Source organism: Cupressus sempervirens, chromosome 1 (assembly GCF_028749045.1).
Source record: "Cupressus sempervirens isolate cs-2001-9-10 chromosome 1, ASM2874904v1, whole genome shotgun sequence".
Taxonomy (NCBI): Eukaryota; Viridiplantae; Streptophyta; class Pinopsida; order Cupressales; family Cupressaceae; genus Cupressus; species Cupressus sempervirens.
Window position 1 is genome coordinate 673,971,034 of NC_143118.1, and position 17,112 is coordinate 673,988,145.

Consider the following 17,112-nt stretch of genomic DNA (forward strand, 5'->3'; position numbering starts at 1 on the left):
CATTGAGGATTGCAAGTCTGAAGTTGACAACCTTGTCTGTAGGCCAGGCCTGGGGTTTAGCATTTTCATTGTTTCTTTCATCATTTGTTTTCAATATTTTTTTCTGATGAGAATAAAAGCAATTGGCGCCACCCAAGCAAGTTGCAAACCCCTACTCTTGTGATTCCTCAGTTTCATCAATAAAATTCATCAAGTGGTTGACTGCTGATTTCCTGGTATGCATCTTTTGCAATGAAATCGCAAATATAGAGTTTGAGTTGCTGTTTTAAATATATCAGAACTCAGAATTTTTTAATTAGTCCTTTATATATTTGCAGTTTGGAACCAAACACATTGTGTCTTGCATATGTTTCATAGTTAAACACCCAAACAATCACTTGGCATTTAAACTCGGTCAAAACCCTTGAAAATAAACTCCAAAAAATGAAGTTCAGAAATATCAGATCAGACCAGAGGGAATCTTTCAAACACTCACATAGAATCACCAGGACTTGCAAATCAAAATCTGAAATGCACAAGATTGACTAGACTCCCACACTAAGTCAATTTTGGATGACCACTGAGTCTCAAATCGGTCTAGCAAACAACTCACTTATTTCCAGACATGAACTCTCATATCAAAAAAACAAAACCCACTGGATAATCATAAAACATTAAAATGATTCATTTTTTCAGTCATTTGGTCTTCTAGAGGCACACAAAAAGCTGAAAGGAGTGATTGTAAAGTTCTTTTAGAGACTAAATCGAATTCGGTGCATCTGCCAAAGTTAAGGAGTGAATATTGTAGAAGCCATATGCAAAGTGAAAATAATGTGCTTGTTCTACTCGAAATAACTAGAAAATCATTGTTTCTGATTCAGGTAAACATTTATAATGCTCCATAAACTGCAGAGCATTCTGAGCTATGAAATACCCCATCACAAGGCCATCAAAAAGAAATCATTTGCAAAATTCAAATGATACTTTACTAAAGCTGAAACTAACAGTCCTAGTCATCATACCTGAGGATAGGTTCAAGGGACAGCCTTGCCTGCATATGAACCCGAGAAAGAAGTTTTGCAAGAATCATTTCCTTGTGAAGCAAAAGTTGAGGTAATGTCTGCACCACTGGCATTAATTCCTCATAAAGAGAAATAAAATCTGCTGCACTATTCAGTTCCTGGTTGAGAGAACAAAGAAATGAATTAGATGACAATGGCCAAAATAAAACATCTGCTGAATCACCATAGACATTCATCAAATTAAAAGGTGTTTGCTCTGCAAAAAGGGAAAGAAATTAGAACAGCTTAGGTATCAGTTTACCTCTTTCAAATTGTATTAAGAACAACACCAAAACTAGCAAAGATCTTTCCCCACTCTAATGTCCCTTTTTTGATATTACAATTTATTAAGATCACTATGTAATGTCCCCTTTTTTAAATGTGATATTATATAATTTTAAATAGAAATATAATATATAATAATGTATTATATCAAAAGATAATAAAATATCCATGCTTATGGGCAAGGTGCAATAGACACCTGAAGAGTCACAACCAAGAGACTTGAACGCTTCCACAGAGGTATAAATGAGGTGTTTGATCAAGGCAAAAGGGGGAGACACACAGCAAAAACATTTCATACATAACTGATGTGAATTACACTTTGCCAGCTGTAAAAAATTCATCAACAAAGAAACCATGAAATGGACGTAATCATGAGGACAGCATCATATACGATGAGAAGAAATACTTGTGCATACTTCATTACAGGCACCTGCTCTTAATGGAGAAGACAAGTTGGATTGCAAAACTTGAACTTAATAATCATTGGCATTCAAATTGAAGGATTCAATAGTGTTGGAGCTTCTTATTGGCATCAAATCAAAAATCATACGTATTACAAACACCTAAAGCAGTCCATTCCATAGCTTGTGAATTGAGAAAAATAATATATAAATAATCTGCAACCGAATTCCATCTACCAAGGAGTAAACGCATAGAATTCAGGGGAGGAAGAGAGATATAGCAATGGATAGATTACTGGGATGAGTGTCAAAAGAAGATAAGCTTATGCACCTTAGATCATCAAAGAGAAGATTGTAAGAAGATTTGGTAAGTGCAGTTCTAATGAAGTAGATTATTCCAGATTTGTAGGACTTTATGTATGTAATCTACAAGGAACAAGATCAGGAAATCATAGCAGTGTATATTACTTGAGCATATCAGCAAATAGATCAATCAATCAGAAAAGTTGAAAACCCATAAGCATCATTATTGAGATTATGTGTGTTGCACACATTGCATAATATTGTTTATATTTTATTATATTTTATTTTATAATTTATTATGTAATGTTGCACCTAGGAGCACCTAGATGGGCATGCAACATGGAGAGATTCCCATGGAATATTCTTAATGAATTGTACTGTAACATTGTGATAGTATTTTATGTAATTATTTAATATTAAAGAAAATATTAAATGTGGGTCAATGGGGGTTAGGTAGCATATGGTTTACGTAATACCACTTAGTGGTTTTGTGGAAGCTTGCTATTATATATGCAACCACAAGGGTAGTTGTAGAGGCAAGGGAAAAAAGCAAAAAGGAAAGTTGAGCAAGACAGGGCTTGACAGGTTAGCCAAGGGAGCATTTGTGAAGGTTAAAAAGCATGGCATGGCATGTGTCGATTCAAGCTTGTTCACATGGATTGCTTGGTTGTGGCTATGGCTTTGAAGGCTTTCAATATTGTATTGCAATGCTAGTTTTGCTAAATAATACATAGTGATGGATGCTTTTGAAGGCTGGATTTTTTTGTGGGTATGTTGTCTATTCTCTTGAATGTGGATTTTAAGAGCTTATTAATTTCAAATCTATTATGGGTTATGTGGAAACGATAATGCTTTTTGCTTGGAAGTTTCCTTACAATCATCAACTGAATAAGGGCATGCAAGATCAGACAAGATAAAATATACTTATTCTCATCATTTAGACTCTTCAATATGTACATGTTGCATACCAATCAGACAAATTCAGATGAGAAGGATATAAGGGTGAAAAAGTGTGTGATACAGTGTGTGTCTAAAATTGCCAAGCACCGGCACCAAGGGCTGTTGATGAGAAGGAAGACTGCAGATTTAATGATGAAGAAAATATAAAAGTTTATTGCAGATTTGTGAAGGATTATATGTGAACTTTTATGAATAGTAATAGTTTTGAGTAGATATATGAGATAAATGTGAGTGGTGTTTTCAAAAATAGATCAAGCATATGCACCAATCCTAAAACAGTAAGTTTATGAAAAGGATAAGAAGTGAATAGCAGATTATAAAAGAAGATTTGAAAGGTTTCATAGGCATATTTGAAGGTGATATAAGACTACTACCATTATAGCAAACTTATGAGAGAGTGTGGTGGTGGACTTGAGCAATCAATTTAAGAAGAAGCAATAAGGATTAGAAGGAACTCAATCCCTCGTCCCTAATTGAGATCGTCAGCAAATAAAATATTATTGTGATAACTAAAATGTGACCATTAGATCAGATCAGGGCTTAGTTCTTCGTAACTAAGTTGAGAAATTCTCTTTGGCTAATAAGTGTTTACATTTACTAGCAATTAAGGACTGGACCCAGGACATTCTTGGTGAATGTCAAAATTCCTAGAAAGGAATTAACCCAGAGATTATGTATCTCTGAAGGGCAGTAAATATTGTTATAATATAAGGACAGGACGTGCACATGCGACGATCAATACACCCAATGTGGATATCCACAAGACCTAGAAAGAGATAAAACACTCTCCCAAGGATTATGAGGATGGCTACACCAAAGTATAGGGTATCCATTAGGCATAGGATGAGATAAAGTCATTCCCAAGGATTATAAAGATGGATATACCAAGTAAAGGATATCCATAAGGCCTTGGGAGAAGAAAGTCGTAATGAGAAGGTGACATAGTTTGAGAACCATTCTAGAATGACCATAAGGCAACTAGAGCCCTAGGAGGTCCTTCTTAAAGATCTAAGAACTTGATTAAAATCTGTCCCTAAGGATTAGGCTCATTATAAAACAAAACAGTACTCAACAGGAGAAGGGAAGCTGCTGCAATTAAATAAAGTTAAGTCCTAACTTTTAAATTATTCTTAAGCTTTTCTATTGAATATTACAATGAAATAGCTTCAAATTTGAAAAAAGTTAAAATTCATACATATATTACAGTTCTCACCTCAAGTTGAAATTATCATTTCACGACTAAACCAAGTGGAGACATTATAGAGATTTAAGGACAACAACCATTATTTCTCTTATCAAGTTTGGGTGAAACCCAAATTGATGAAGGGTGCTCCATTTAATACCACAAACCAGTGTTACGGGACTCGCCGAGTCATGCCAGGACTCTGCGAGTCCGAGGCAGAGTCCATGTTTCCGAGGCAATCTGCCTCTGGACTCGCCGAGTCCTGGGCGAGTCCAAAGCCCAAGACTCTGATTTTTTAATTTTTTTTTTTTAAAAGATAGAGATTTCCGGAAGATGTTTTTTACAATGTATATGAATTCTGAAAATGATGTGGCATGTCAAGAATCTATTAAGGATTGAATCTTAAATCTTAAATCTTCAACTTTATATTATGTTATTCAATTTTTTCCTTCAAAAGTTTGTTATTATACTTGTATGATTTTTCGAGTCCTTGCCAAGTCCTGGCCGAGTCCGGTCGCCGAGTCCGAGTCCGAGTCGGATTTTGACTTTCCAAGTCAGAGGCGAGTCCGAGTCCCGTAACACTGCCACAAACACACAACAAAAACAATGAAACAACAAAAATTTGAGATAACAAAAACATGGGCTTCTTATTATCCAGAAGTGTGGAATTACAAAATTCAGAATTACAATATCCAACAGTCTGTAAGACAAAGCTGCGAATATCACCCAGAACTACCCTAGACAACCTACGAGCCTTCCTTATATAGGTATTTTTCACCACCCAGAAAGGTTCTAGACACTAAGCCCTAACCCTTAAGGCTGACCAGCCTCATAATATATTATTTATTTCATTTTATTACATAGGATTGACTCAAGACAATTTAAAAATTACAAATTACATTTTCAGATGGCCCACTTCTGGGGACCATAACTAACAAACCGTTGACCAAGTGGGCTATTACCCCATTCTGGAATCCTCAGCTAAAGTTCTACAACGACTGATGGCACAAGCGTCGATCAGCCAAGGTTTGATCTCATTTCAGAGCCATTTAGGCCTTCATCTCTGAGTCAGAAGTTTGGATAGCCAAAATTCTTACCAAAAATCTGCAATAACTACACTAATAAATATATTATGGCAATGAAACTCATCTAGCAGGCTGATATGTCTGAGATGAACTTCCACATATGAGATTAGAACAATCTGAGCACATAACACCAACTTACTAAATTAGCAAACTCCCACAAATAACAACTCTGCGCAAGGAATAGCCCTTATTGAAAACACAAAACTAGAAAATTGGAAATAGAAATATTTTTGGGTAAATGCAAGATTGCCCTTACACCTAGAATGCTCCTGCATCACAAATCTTGACCGAAGAGGTTGAAAACATCAGATTCAGAAAATTTGTAAGCATCTACAAAAAATTTCAAGATAAGATCTAACTGTTGGAAGATCATCAAAGCCTGAAGGATAGCGCAAAATCAAGATATGTACTATTCTCAGAATTATTCATAGTATCATAAGTTAAATATTATAATAAAATTTCATCAATTTATACTTAGAAAAATAATGCAATGCTCATTTTAAGTTTGAATAATTTCTTGTGTACAAAATCAGGATTGCTCTAGAAAAGGACATTACACAAAGGCAGTAAGCTGATCTGGACTTCATATACCAATCAAACTAATAAATGTATTCCCAATTCTTTAAGTTTAGACAGCATTCAAATCAAAAAGACATTGCCTAAATCCAAAATCTGTAAGATATTTATTAGGTATAATATGCTTGAGAGAAATATTTGTGATGCAGAAAGGGAAAAGGCATCTATCATTTAAGAGCTAAAATACTTATTCCATGGTCAATAAAACATTAACAAATGCAAGATCCTTTTTATATTGCTTTTGAGATAGAAATCAAATCAGAAAAGCTTTATCTAAATCCAAAATCTCAAATATGGTTTTCAATTTTGATATACCTTGCGTCTGCAAAATATGTGCAGCATAAAAAGAGAAAATACATCTATGGATTAAAGAGCTAAAATAATCATTAGATGGCTAATAAAACAGTTCCAAATGCAGAATCACTAACCATAGATGTAAGTTGTAAAACAAAAATATATATAAAAATATTGTCATCGCTAGCAGTTAAACAGAAATATATCCAGGTGTCGATTTCTCAAATGTGAAGTACGTTCTACCTAAAATAGTCTTAGGAAATTATTCAAAACATCTAATGAAAAAACCATTTCCCAAATTCATGAATGCTGCAATTATAGAAAGCTGACCAAATCTAATGACCAATTGTTTCAAAAGTCAACAGAATTGAATGTAACCCAAACTTTGGCACTATACTTCCTTGATTTGATCCAATTCTACTCAATATTATACAGTAACCCTACTTTGAGGCTTTCAAGGATTGTCAAATCAGAGAAATTCAACCAAGTTTCAGAAATATGCTTAGAAGTAAATTCCAAGGTAAATTTCACTTTGAGAAATGATAGTAGATGATAATTGTATATATTATTATACAAGCTACATGATGAAAGTAGTATATGTCGAAAATACCTTGGCATCAACCCAGTGCATGCGTGGTACAAACCCCACCATACTCTCTAGAGCACTTTGCCACACACTAAATGCAAACTCCAAGATGGAACATGGAATTATAACATCGTCATCAATAGAAAAAATTGCATCAGTTCTTAAGCCCTCAAGTGGTTTGAATCGGAACTTAATTAACATTATGATTTAGTAACTTGATTGAATGGTGAGAAAAAACCAGTCATGCGCTAGGGCCTGCGTGCCCTAGCCCGATCTGCAATGGGGTTCTGCACTCCTGGGACGAGCTTAGCTTCTACTATCGGGGGTTGCTATTCTACTGGCTTGGGTGGGCACTATTGATACGGGTGGCCTGGTCTTGTTCCGGCCCATGGGTGGTTTTTTTTGCAGACCAAAAACTGCCTTTGTTGCGTCCTCGGTGGGGGGCATGCAATGGTTTGAGTTTGTGGGGCTTCTGCCCTATCCTCCCCTCTTTTTTGGCTGAGTCTTGGTTCGGTGGTGAATGGGGGATCGAGGTATAGCCTCCTCCTAGCCTTCCGTCAGAGATATGGAGATGGGTGAGCTGTCTTCTTTGTTGTATGCCAATAATAAGGATCTGAATGGTAAACCCCAATCGGGGGAAGGCGAATCCTCTCCAAAATAGATGTTTCGATTAAAGAATATTAATGGATGTTTGCAGAGAGCCGAGGACGGGCCAATTTTGGTTATTAAACCTGAACAAGTTTTGGAGGATGTCGAATACTAGAGCAATCATGCTCTTATTTGCAAATTTCTGGGCATTCACCTTTCCTTGCCTGTGCTGGAGTCTTGGGCTCGCCAACTGTGGAACCCAGAAGGAGATATGGAGATTCTGTTAGCAGCCAATAACTATTTTATGGTTATCTTTTCAAGCATGACGGACAGGAATAAGGCATTTGAAGGAGGCCCTTATTTCTTTAATCAAGTAGGACTCTTCATCAAGCCTTGGCACATGGGCTTTAACTCTGTTGAGGAAATCCCCTCATGAGTTCCGATGCGGGTTCGCTTGTCGAGGCTTCTTTTGGAATTCTGGAGGGAAGATATTCTTCACTCAATCTCGCTGCTTCTTGGAAAACCTGTGGGTTCGACTACACAGACTCAAGATCGTAAGGTTATTTCTTTTGCTTGTATTTGTGTAGAAGTTGATTTAAATAATCCGTTATCAGATTCTATAGAGATTTGCATGGGATCATCTTCCTGGATCCAACAGTTGGATTACGAGACCCTACCATTTAGATGCAGAATTTGCCATAAATATGTTCATTTACATCAACATGTCCCAGGAATAAGTCCCCCACCTTGGCTGCCCCCGGACCCCCTAGGGAGGACAAGGGGAAGGCTACTTTATCTAAAGGACCTGTTGATAGCGAGGGATTTACTCAAATTAAGTCTAGTAACAAAGGCAAAGGTAAGAAGAGAACATGGATGGACAGGCGGACTGATGGCAACTTTAACAGGTTTCATGCTCTTGGAGACTTGGTCCAAGAGGAAGGTAACCCAGTTGAGCTCTCTTCTGGGGCCAAAGGTCAGCATGAGATTAAAGCTAGGGATATGCAGAGGGAGGATCAGATCCTATTTACAGGGGACCAACAGGCTAGACAGCTGGATATTGATTTGCCTCCTCTTGTTCAAGTTATTGGAGATCTTCATGGGTCACAGGGTTCGAAGGGCCCAATCTTAGTGGCCCCTGACCCCCTTACACCCAAGGGGACCTCAGATTCTGCAAAGTGTAATAAGGCTCCTCTTGTTTTAGGCATACAGCAGAAATCCTTCAAAAAGAGGTATTTTGATAAACCGTCAAAGAGTGGTAGGAAGACTGATTAGGAGAAGGTGAAGCTAATGGGTGAAAATTTGGTTGAGTCTGGGTCTGTGAAACCCATTGATTCTCATTTCTCCCACCCCCATAAATGATTGTGTTGTCATGGAATGTAAGGGGGTTGAACAGCATCCCCAAACAAAAGGTTGTTCGCAAATTAATTGAGTCTCAATCTCTTGATGTGGTCTTTATTCAAGAAACCAAGCTTACAATGGATGGATTGGCTAACTGTGCTTCGCGTATCTAGCCTCAGGGCTCTTGGCAGGGAGTGGGTGCCTTGAACAGTTTGGGGGGTGGCTTGCTTCTGGGACCCAAGGAAAGTTTCCCCCTTATGGTGGATTTCTAGTCGGTCTTCCATTTCTTTGGTTGCCTCTAGCTTTGTGACTAGAGAAAGGTGTCTTTTATCCAATATTTATGCTCCTACTGATTTTTCAAGTAAATCCCATTTATGGGCTCATATCAGATTCATCCGCTCCCTAGACCCTTTTCTCCCATGGATTATGGCAAAAGATTTTAATGTTGTTACTAGTCTAGAGGAAAAATGAGGTGGGCTAGCTAGGCTGGACCTGTCTTCAAATCTGCTCAAGGATATGATTGGCTCCTTGAATCTCATTGATGTAAAGTCAACCAATGGAGTCTTTACATGGAATAATCGGAGATGTGGTGGTGAGGCTATCTCAGAAAGGCTTGACAGATTTTTGGTTTCCTGCTATCGGATGAACAATAGGTGGATCACCAATTCTGAAATTCTTGACAAGAGAGGCTCTGACCACTGACCCCATTAAGCTTTCCATCAACTCATACATAGTCACCAAAAATCCCTCTTTCAAATTTGAATTGATGTGGCTCAGAGACTTGTCTTTACCTGACCTTAAAGTGGATTGGTGGTGTGAGGGGATGCCTGCCCATGGAATGGCTATGTTTACTTTCAGTAAGAGGCTTCAACATGTGAAGTACAAGCTTAAGAGATGGAATTAATAGCATTTTGGGAATCTCCATTCTCAAAAGTTAGTTGCTCAGACCAAGTTGGATAATATTACCCATCAGATTAGAGACCAAGGGTTGACCTCGGATTTGAGTAAAGCTGAGTCCTCGACTCTTAAGGGACTAGAGGAATGGGAGCTTCACGAGGAGATTTTCTAGAAGCAGAAATCTCGTGTTGATTGGCTACAGGAAGGTGATAGGAACACTGCTTTCTTCCATAACTCGATTAAGGCTCGAAGACAAGAAAATTCTATCTCATCTATTGTCTCTACTGATGGAGATCGGATCTCTTCCTACGGAGAAATTTCTAGGGAAGCTGTCAATTATTTTTCTAATCTTTTTACTAGAGAAGATCTTCTTGCTAGGACCAAGGACCGTGCCATCTTGGATTGTATTCCCCACTTGGTCCCTGCTGAGATGAATGAGACCCTCTTAAGTCCTATCTTGTTACCTAAATTGGAGAAAGTTGTTTTTAATATGAAAAAAGGTAAGGCCCCTGGCCCAGATGGTTTTCCGATTGAATTTTTCCAAGAATTATGGGAAATAATAAAGTTTGATCTACTAGAAGTGGTTCAAGAATCTCATAGAAACAAATAGATGTTGAAGTCTTTGAATTCTACTTTCTTGGCTCTCGTACCTAAGAAGGAAGGGACTAATCAATTGGACCAATTTAGGCCTATAGAGTTATGCAATGTTGTCTATAAGATCATCACCAAATTGATCGCTAAGAGACTCAAACCACTCCTTGGTTCTTTGATCTCTGTTGAACAAGGTGGTTTTGTTGAAGGAAGCCAGATTTTGGATGGGGTTGGGATAGCAATGGAGGCTATTCACTCTATGGTTGCATCTAAGGAGAAAGCTATGTTCATTAAACTCGACATGGCTAAAGCTTATGATCAGGTGAGTTGGGAGTTCTTACAAAAAATTCTTTTGGCCTTTGGTTTTGATGAGGAGTGGGTGAATTGGGTTCTAAGCTGTGTTACCTCATCCTCCTTCTCAGTTCTCATTAATGGGGAACCTTCTGAATTGTTTAGGGCTTCTCGGGGACTTTGGCAAGGGGATCCTTTATCTCCCTATTTATTCATTATCATGGCAGAGGGTCTTGGCAGATTTATAAAATCTCAAGTGAGGCAAGGTCTTATCCAATGTTGGAGTTGGAATAATAATCTTCCTTCCTGCTCTCATCTTCAATTTGTGGATGACATTGGGTTATTGGGCATGGCTAGAATCAGTGAGGCAGTGAATTTCAGGCAAGCATTGGATATCTATTTGAAGGCTTCAGGTCAGTTTATTAATGATGATAAGTCTTCCATTTATTTCCTTAACACTCCTCGGCTTATTCAGAGCAGGATTGCAAGGATTCTTAGATTTCAAATCGGATCCCTTTTTTTGATGTACCTTGGGGTTCCTTTGGTCTTGGGTTCTCAGCATAGAGACTACTAGCAGGGGATTTTGGATAAATTTCGGAGTAAGGTTAGTCATTGGACTTACAGATGGTTATCTTCAGCTAGGAGAGTGGTTCTCCTAAAGACTGTGGTGCAATCTCTCCCAATTTATAGGTGTTGTGTTCAAGTTCCCCCTTCCAACTTTTTGAGGGATTTTGATGCTTTAACTTGGCAATTCCTTTGGTCTAGCAGCCTTCTATCCTCGAAGTGGAGCCTTGTCAAGTGGGAGTCTATGTGTAGGCTGAAGCATGCCAGGGGCCTTGGTCTTAGATCAATGGCTCTTGTTGTCATGGCTTTGCTGCCAAGCTGCACTGGTGATGGTGCAAAAGCCAGGATCAAGATTAGGCCAAGATTCTTGCCCACAAGTATTTTCTGGGTGCTAATTGCCTTGATGTGCCACGACTTACTCTAGCAGGTAAAGGTTCCTGTATTTGGGACACTCTTAAGAAGGAAGCTCAACTTATTAAGGAGAGTCTCTTCTGGATTTGTAGCAGTGGCTCTGATGCCCTGTTTTGGTAGGACTCTTGGGACGGCCACCCTCCCATTCTTTCTAGCTTCCCCCAACTTCAACCTCTTTGCCACATGTTTACTAACGCTAGATGGTTTACGGTGGAGCATTTTAAGACGATCAAGCGTATGGGACAGGTGGAGGTGACTTGCTGGAAAGACCCTCAGGAGTGGCCCGTGGGTGGCTCCGATGAGGATCGTGTTGTTCTCACTAAAGCTTTGGAAAGTAGGTTTTGCAGCTCCCTTAATGAGCGGGATGCTTTGGCTTGGAGTCCTAGCCCAAAAGGCAAGTTTACTGTGGTGCAAGGTTATGCTATGCTTGACAGTAACCTGCATGGTCCAGCTGAGGTGTACTAGTGGAAGAAGGTTTGGTTTACCTTTTCTTGGCCCAAATGTAATTTGTTCTTATGGTTGCTGGCTCAAAACAAATGCCTCACTTGGGAGAATCTTCGCAAACAAGGTTTTCAAGGACCTTCAATTTGTTTCCCCTATTCCAACAATGAGGAATGTACCTCTCACTTGTTTTTCTTTGCCCTTTTTTCAGGAGAGATATGGCACAGATGGTGGGAGGCTCGGCGACATGGTCATATTCATGCTACCTCTCTAATTGACTTTTGGGAGAGTTTGGGCTGCCTAAACAGTCGAACCGACTCTCATTCTCTAGAACCTTTGGCTGGAGAGGAACTGCAAAATATTCTATGATTCCAAATTAGGAAGTTTGCAATTGTGGAGGATGATTCTTAGTAGGCTTCAAGAGACTATTTTTGCTAAGTGTGATATGTCTGAAAGTATTGATCCTAGTGATCTTGCTATCGTGCGGAATTTGAATCTGGGAGATAGTGGACAAGGATGCACCCTTGGAAAAAGACCTCACCACGTCAAGCAACAAGTTTTTCGGGATGGGAGGTGGACTCCTCCCTCGGCCGGGACCTTGAAGATTAATAAGGACGGTTCTTCTCGTGGGAACCTTGGTCATGCTGGTATTGGGAGCATAGGTAGAGGCAATGATGGTGGTATGGTTTTTCTCTTCTCTATTTACAAAAGTTAACACTCTAATAATCTGATGGAGGCCCTTGCTATTAAGATTGTGGTTGAGAGAGGTTGCTCTTTAGGCTGAACGAGGATCATCTATGAGTCTAATTCTCAGATTGTTGTGGGCATGCTGAATAACCAGAGTTTGGAGGATGTTAGTTGGCAATTAGCCTCTTTGGTCAAACAGACTTTAAGTCTCTGTAATTCCTTAGACTCTGTCTCCTTTCGTCATACACCTAGAGAATGGAACAGAGTGGCTGATTGTTTGGCGAAGTGGGCTTCAAAGAACATGGATGATTGGGATGTTAGTGGAAGGGATGAGTTGCCTTTTGAGTATAGTGGGATTGTTGAGCAGCTGTTATTGGGAGACAGGAATATGTAGTGTTGATGTGAGCCGTGGGCCTTTGCTCTGTACTATGATTTTGATTGAATAAATTTTTACCCCCTCTTTTTTTTTTAAAAAAAATGGTTGAAAAAAAAAAAGTAGTATATGTCAGAAAGATACAATTAAATATCAAATTTACCAATACACAAATACCCTAACCTATAAATGAAACCATATATTCAACTCTCTCTTGCTAGATAACCATAGCAAGAAGAATGAGCCACATAAAATAAATATGTTGAACTATAACTTGGGACCCAAAACATATTAAAAAAATTCAGAGCAATCACATATTTGTACATGAGCGTATGTAAGTACATGAAGCATATTCATGTTTCTATGTTTCTGAATCATTGTATTCCTGTTTGCATTTGGAATTCTTATATTTCAGTATGAGTTTTAGAATTTGCGTTGTGCGCTTACTCTCAACTTCTGAATAATAATATGATTGGAACAGTTCACAAGCTACATATCTGGACACTGCTTAATCTGTGTCTTGGAGCTGAAGCCATCTTAAATTGAATTTGTATCTAAAGATAACTTGGTAGTTACTAAAATCAAAAAAATCACCACAAAATGGAAAAACCTGTAAGCCTTACTTTGGACCTTGGATTTATATCATAGTAGCATCACACAGAACCCGGATAGAATTGGCAAAGAAATAATATTAATGAAATTCAATTATTTAAAGAATTAATAAGAAAAGCTCTGGTGGAAAAGTAGTGCTGTTCCAACTAGCACATCCCGAAACAATTTTTCTTTTCAAAACTAAAGTAGGAATTTGGTGTTGGCAGCACGCAGCGAAGTGAAGGGGTAGCACCCCCAGCACATTCCCTGCTGAGACCAAGGCTAGTTGAGGAGCAAAGACCCTATCGCCATGCCGAATTTAAGACCTTCATGACTGAAAGTAAATAGACCTTCATGGCACATTACCATTCTGAGAGTATTACTGCTATTAACCAATCTCCAGATCCTTCAAAGATGTGTCTTTTTAGGGTTAGTAAGGGTTACATAGTCTTCTTCTGTAAAGCTTAGGTCTTTTTGCAATTATTTTAGAAACACTGCAGCTCCCCAGAATGCAGCCCAATTACATCTCAGATGTGCCCAGACCAGGGCCAGACCCTAAGTGAACCCAAACAAAGACCCAGTCCAGTTTTAGAAAACCTGTTAACAGGGCAATAATTAGGTTGTCTTGTGTATCTAAAAAAAGAGGCATGTCCCCTCCATCAAAAGCTCAGGTTATTTCTTGTGAAATCTCTTTTCTTTAGCTGTCTAAAGGTTCAATTTTTTGCCCAAGAGCACTTGCCCATAACACCCTTATTTTTTGGACTGAGTTGGCATCAAATTTGCTTCTAATTGGAATTTCTATCTCATGCACTGTCTCTTCTATTTGCAGTAGTGGGTGCTATAATTCTCAAAAATCTTTTCAGCAAACTGTTACTGTTTGTAATGAGTTTCAGGCTTTTGCTTTCAGCAGTTTCAAATTAGAATTTCAAACATAGCAATAGTTCTAGGTTTATTCTGTGTATCCAACTTCACATTTCAACAATTGCTTCCAATTCTCTACTTTACTTTCAATTTGAGGAATTTTTCGAGATTTCAACAGTTACAGCTTGTTTTTAGCTGGTAACAAACTTGACGAGACTCACATAATGACATATCCTGATTGCTTCCAGTTCTAAACATGAATAATATAATGAGTGGCTCTCTTCCGACACCTGGATGATTTTTTAAGTCACTGGAAAGAACTGCCTCTTGTTAAGTGGAAGCAGCCAAATCCAAAGTAGGAGGCAATTTTATGACTGAAAATATGATTAAAATAATTACAATGCTAGTGATTTCTCTTATCATTTAACTCAATTCTGGAATAGAAATATGTTTTCCACCGAGAACTGTTATCATATGTTTCCATTAATTCTTGCTGTTTATATTTCATGATCATGCAGGTCATTGTTCGCCACAACTAGCTAGTTTGTTTATGGCAGTAATTAATTTGCCGATAACAATTAAATAATCGTCTCTGGAATTCTCAGAACTGATAAAAGGAATTCAGCAGTCATATATGTTCAAAACAAAATAATATCCAATAGAAGTATGCATTTACCCCTGCTGCGTCAAATTCTAACAAAAATATATATTAGACGCACCAAACCGAAAACAAATATATACTCTTTGAAACTTATAAAAGACATACCCGCCATCGGACGAGGTTTTCATGGAAAAACGATGATCCCTGAGTTGGCTCGAATTTCACAGGCTCTAGACTTCGGAATACATCGACATCAACCTCTTCAAGGCGCTGAGCAAAGCTCTTGAACTATAGAAACCCAATAAGCAGCAAAATCATTAAAGTTCCAGAACTGCAGAAGGCATTTTCTAATATTTCCAAATAAAAATTAATAATTGAGATGGCTAGGAATTTTATTGAGATGGCTAGGAATTTTGGAAGCTTGTGCATATTAAAACCTATCTACATAACCATCGGATTCTCTTCCATACAAATAAACTAAATTCAGTCAAAAAATCAGATAGTAAGGAGGAGAACACGTACCACAAAACGCCTCCCACCAGGCCCTTTGTTAAGGCCCTTGACAGAATGCTCCATTTTAATCGATGAGCGAGTTCAGATTTCTTCTTTGAGCTTGAATGTCCAAGTCCAATACCTCAAAACTCTTACAAATAGGCAAACTCAGCTGTAAATTAAAAATGATGTTTATTTCTTAGAACCACGCATATACTTTCTGATTAAGATATACATTACACATTGTTTGCTTTGATATTTGATCTTCAGAATGTTGGGATGCAGAAAAATAGTTCATCAAAATCATTCAATGGTTAGAAACACCATAAATAACCATAAACTAAGAAGGCAATGTTGAAAACACATTAATTTCTTAGGTTATCTACAGTAATGGAAATTAAATTCTTAAGAATTTTGCATTCAATGAAAACCAAACAAGAAAAGGTGCGAAACAACACAACTCGCAGATTACTAATAATTAAAAATTTGTGCTTTATTTCGCGAAAAGCTAGCAACATTATCAATTTTTCTCATTTAGCGAAGCTCCAAATCATCATGCTGTGTCAATAAAAGCGTTTGCTACCGTCTACTGAAAAGGAAAGCAATTTCTTACGGTTCAGAGTTTGTAATCATGATTTACAAACAACTGAATTGTCCTGAGGTTGTGTAACAGAGGTACCGCCTAGGCCACTCGCAGCATTCCTTCTTGACGGTGGGATGGGTTTAGGTATTGCTAAATTATGAATGCTCGAAAATCTGAGTCATGATCGTGTTCGATATTTATAAATCTTCAATTCAACAAACTTATAACATTGATACTAGGGTTTTAGAGGGACTTAGCAATTCTGATTTCTTCAAGGAAGGGATCTCGGACATTTTAGTTACCACGAACCATGATGTGGGAAAGGGTTATTCTTTTGAAAAAATTAATATGATATTAGTTTTAAAGTGTTTATTTATTTATTCTTAATAATAATTTTGATATCTTACGATTAAAAAAATCGATATTTGATGTCTTTTAGGTAATATTTATATTGGGATTATAAATTAAATTAAACTAGTAGATGATATATTATTTTTTAAAATATATTCTTATGAGAACAAATTAGATTATTAATAATTTTTAATTTAAATAAAATAATATTTACTAAAATCTTTTAAATAGATTAATAAATATTATTTATTTAAATTCAATTTATCAAATATGAAAAAAATTATTTAAAAAAATCTATCAAAAAATCTTCTCTAACAAATATTCTATTGATTAAATAAATTATAGAAACTGAAAAATAATATTTAAAGGAAAAATTAAACTAATATTAAAAATAAATTAAATTAATTTAAAAACTAAAACTTAAATCAATTTTAGAAATCAAAAGTTGAATAAATAGAGATTACAACATGAGCTAATGTGGAGATTAAAAGTAATTATTTTTTTAAGTAAATAGGGAAAGAAAAATAATGATTAAAAGTGGAGATTATAAATATAATCTTATGTGAACAAAATAGATTATTAATAATTTTTAATTTAAATAACACAATATTTACTAAAATATTTTAAATAGATTAATAAATATTATTAAAATTCAATTTATTAAATATGAAAAAACTAATCATTTAAAAAAATCCCATAAAAAAATTATTATGAAAACTTAATAAGAGAAATATCAAAA

General features: G+C 37.0%; 1 protein-coding gene across 2 annotated transcripts in view; it reads right to left on the reverse strand.

Moving 5' to 3' along the window:
• Positions 1 to 16,217, reverse strand: part of LOC149579670 (ARM repeat superfamily protein) — a 160,611-nt gene extending 144,394 nt beyond the window's left edge. For both annotated transcript variants that reach the window (XM_089786504.1, XM_089786494.1), the window contains exons 1-4: positions 16,053 to 16,217; positions 15,470 to 15,611; positions 15,113 to 15,235; positions 1,002 to 1,159 (exon numbers count right to left, since the gene is read on the reverse strand). In XM_089786504.1, the coding sequence (XP_089642630.1) occupies positions 1,002 to 1,159; positions 15,113 to 15,235; positions 15,470 to 15,523 (335 nt within the window). In that variant the 5' untranslated portion in view covers positions 15,524 to 15,611; positions 16,053 to 16,217. The remainder of the gene's footprint in view (positions 1 to 1,001; positions 1,160 to 15,112; positions 15,236 to 15,469; positions 15,612 to 16,052) is intronic.
• Positions 16,218 to 17,112: the final 895 nt, after the last annotated feature.